General features: G+C 63.9%; 1 protein-coding gene across 1 annotated transcript in view; it reads left to right on the forward strand.

The window, feature by feature from the left end:
* Positions 1–523: 523 nt before the first annotated feature.
* Positions 524–1,217, forward strand: part of EMH_0052140 (uncharacterized protein) — a gene marked incomplete at both ends in the record, with an annotated part of 4,867 nt that continues 4,173 nt past the window's right edge. Inside the window, one exon of the mRNA XM_013496843.1 lies at positions 524–1,168. Within this exon, the coding sequence (XP_013352297.1) occupies positions 524–1,168 (645 nt within the window). The remainder of the gene's footprint in view (positions 1,169–1,217) is intronic.

Genomic DNA, 1,217 nt, shown 5'->3' on the forward strand with positions numbered 1-1,217 from the left:
CCCTCTACACCTGCCTGGGTTCTGAGCTTTTCTTCTCTCTCTCTGCAGTATTTTTGTTTTTTTTATTTCTTTTGGGGCCCTTGCATGCCCCTTTGTGCGGCTGCTGAGGCCAGACACCGCCACGGCCTCCTCTCCCTGGCGGTCGCCGGCAGCGGCGGCGTTTGTTTTTCTCTATAGGAGGAGATACAGCAACACAGAGCATCTGCTGCTGGCTGATGAAGGTCAACACAGCCGGTGTGTTGTCCCCCAGCAGGGTAAAGCGTGAGCTCTCTCGCCGCTGTATCTCGTGTCTGCCTCTGTTTCCTTCTGCTGAGCCCATTCATTCTCCCTGCCTCGCTCTCACTCTTAAAGCCGCAGCAGCTCCCGCGGTTAAGGGGGCCCTCTCACAGCAGCAGCAGCAGCGGCAGCAGCAGCAGCAGCAGCAGCAGTGGAAGAAACAGAGCAACAGCTGCGGCCTGCCGCCCCCAGCAGCCCAGCACTGGCTGGTGCGGGAGCGGCATAGCTCGTGCTCTCCCCCTGAACGATGCTTGAGTCGGCTCTGAAGGCTCAGGATACACTACACCCTCCCCGATCTACCCCCAACAGCAGCAGCAGCAGCAGCAGCAGCAGCAGCAGCAGCAGTTGCTGCGGTCGTTCGTTCTCTCTGGCCGCATCTCCTCCCGCGCAGTGCGCGGCTGCGTCTTCATCAGGCGCTTTCGTCGGCGGTGGTTTATGCCAAATGCCCCCAGAGGCTCAGAGCAGGGACCCGGGGGCCCCCGGGGCCCCAGGGGCCCCCGGGGCCGCAGGGGCCCCCGGGGCCCCAGGGGCCCCCCTCGGGGCCCCTGAGTGTTCAGGCGATGTATCTGTATCTAGCCCGTGTGGAGGGGGAGATGCTGGTGCGCTTAAGGTTGCAGGGTTGGATGAGCAGCAGCTGCTGCAGCTGCTGCAGGAATGGCGGGAGCAGGAGGAAGCAGAGAAAGCTGCGGTGTACAGACAGCTGAGGACCCTAGAGGCCCGGGTGTCTGCCCAGGAGGCCCTCATCGCCGAGCTGCTGGGGGCCCTAAAGAGAGAGTTCCCGCAGAGCTCCCGGTGGGTGCCAGTGGAGGCCCTGGCGCATGCGGCGAAGCTTCATTCCCCCCACAAGCACCAGCAGCAGCAGCAGCAGCAACAGCAGCAGCAGGATCCGGGTGTACAGACAGCGGAGACGAGCAGTGGGGGGGGGGCGGGGGCTGCGGGCT

This window comes from Eimeria mitis, genomic scaffold (assembly GCF_000499745.2).
Source record: "Eimeria mitis Houghton genomic scaffold, Emh_scaff2326, whole genome shotgun sequence".
NCBI classification, from domain to species: Eukaryota; Apicomplexa; class Conoidasida; order Eucoccidiorida; family Eimeriidae; genus Eimeria; species Eimeria mitis.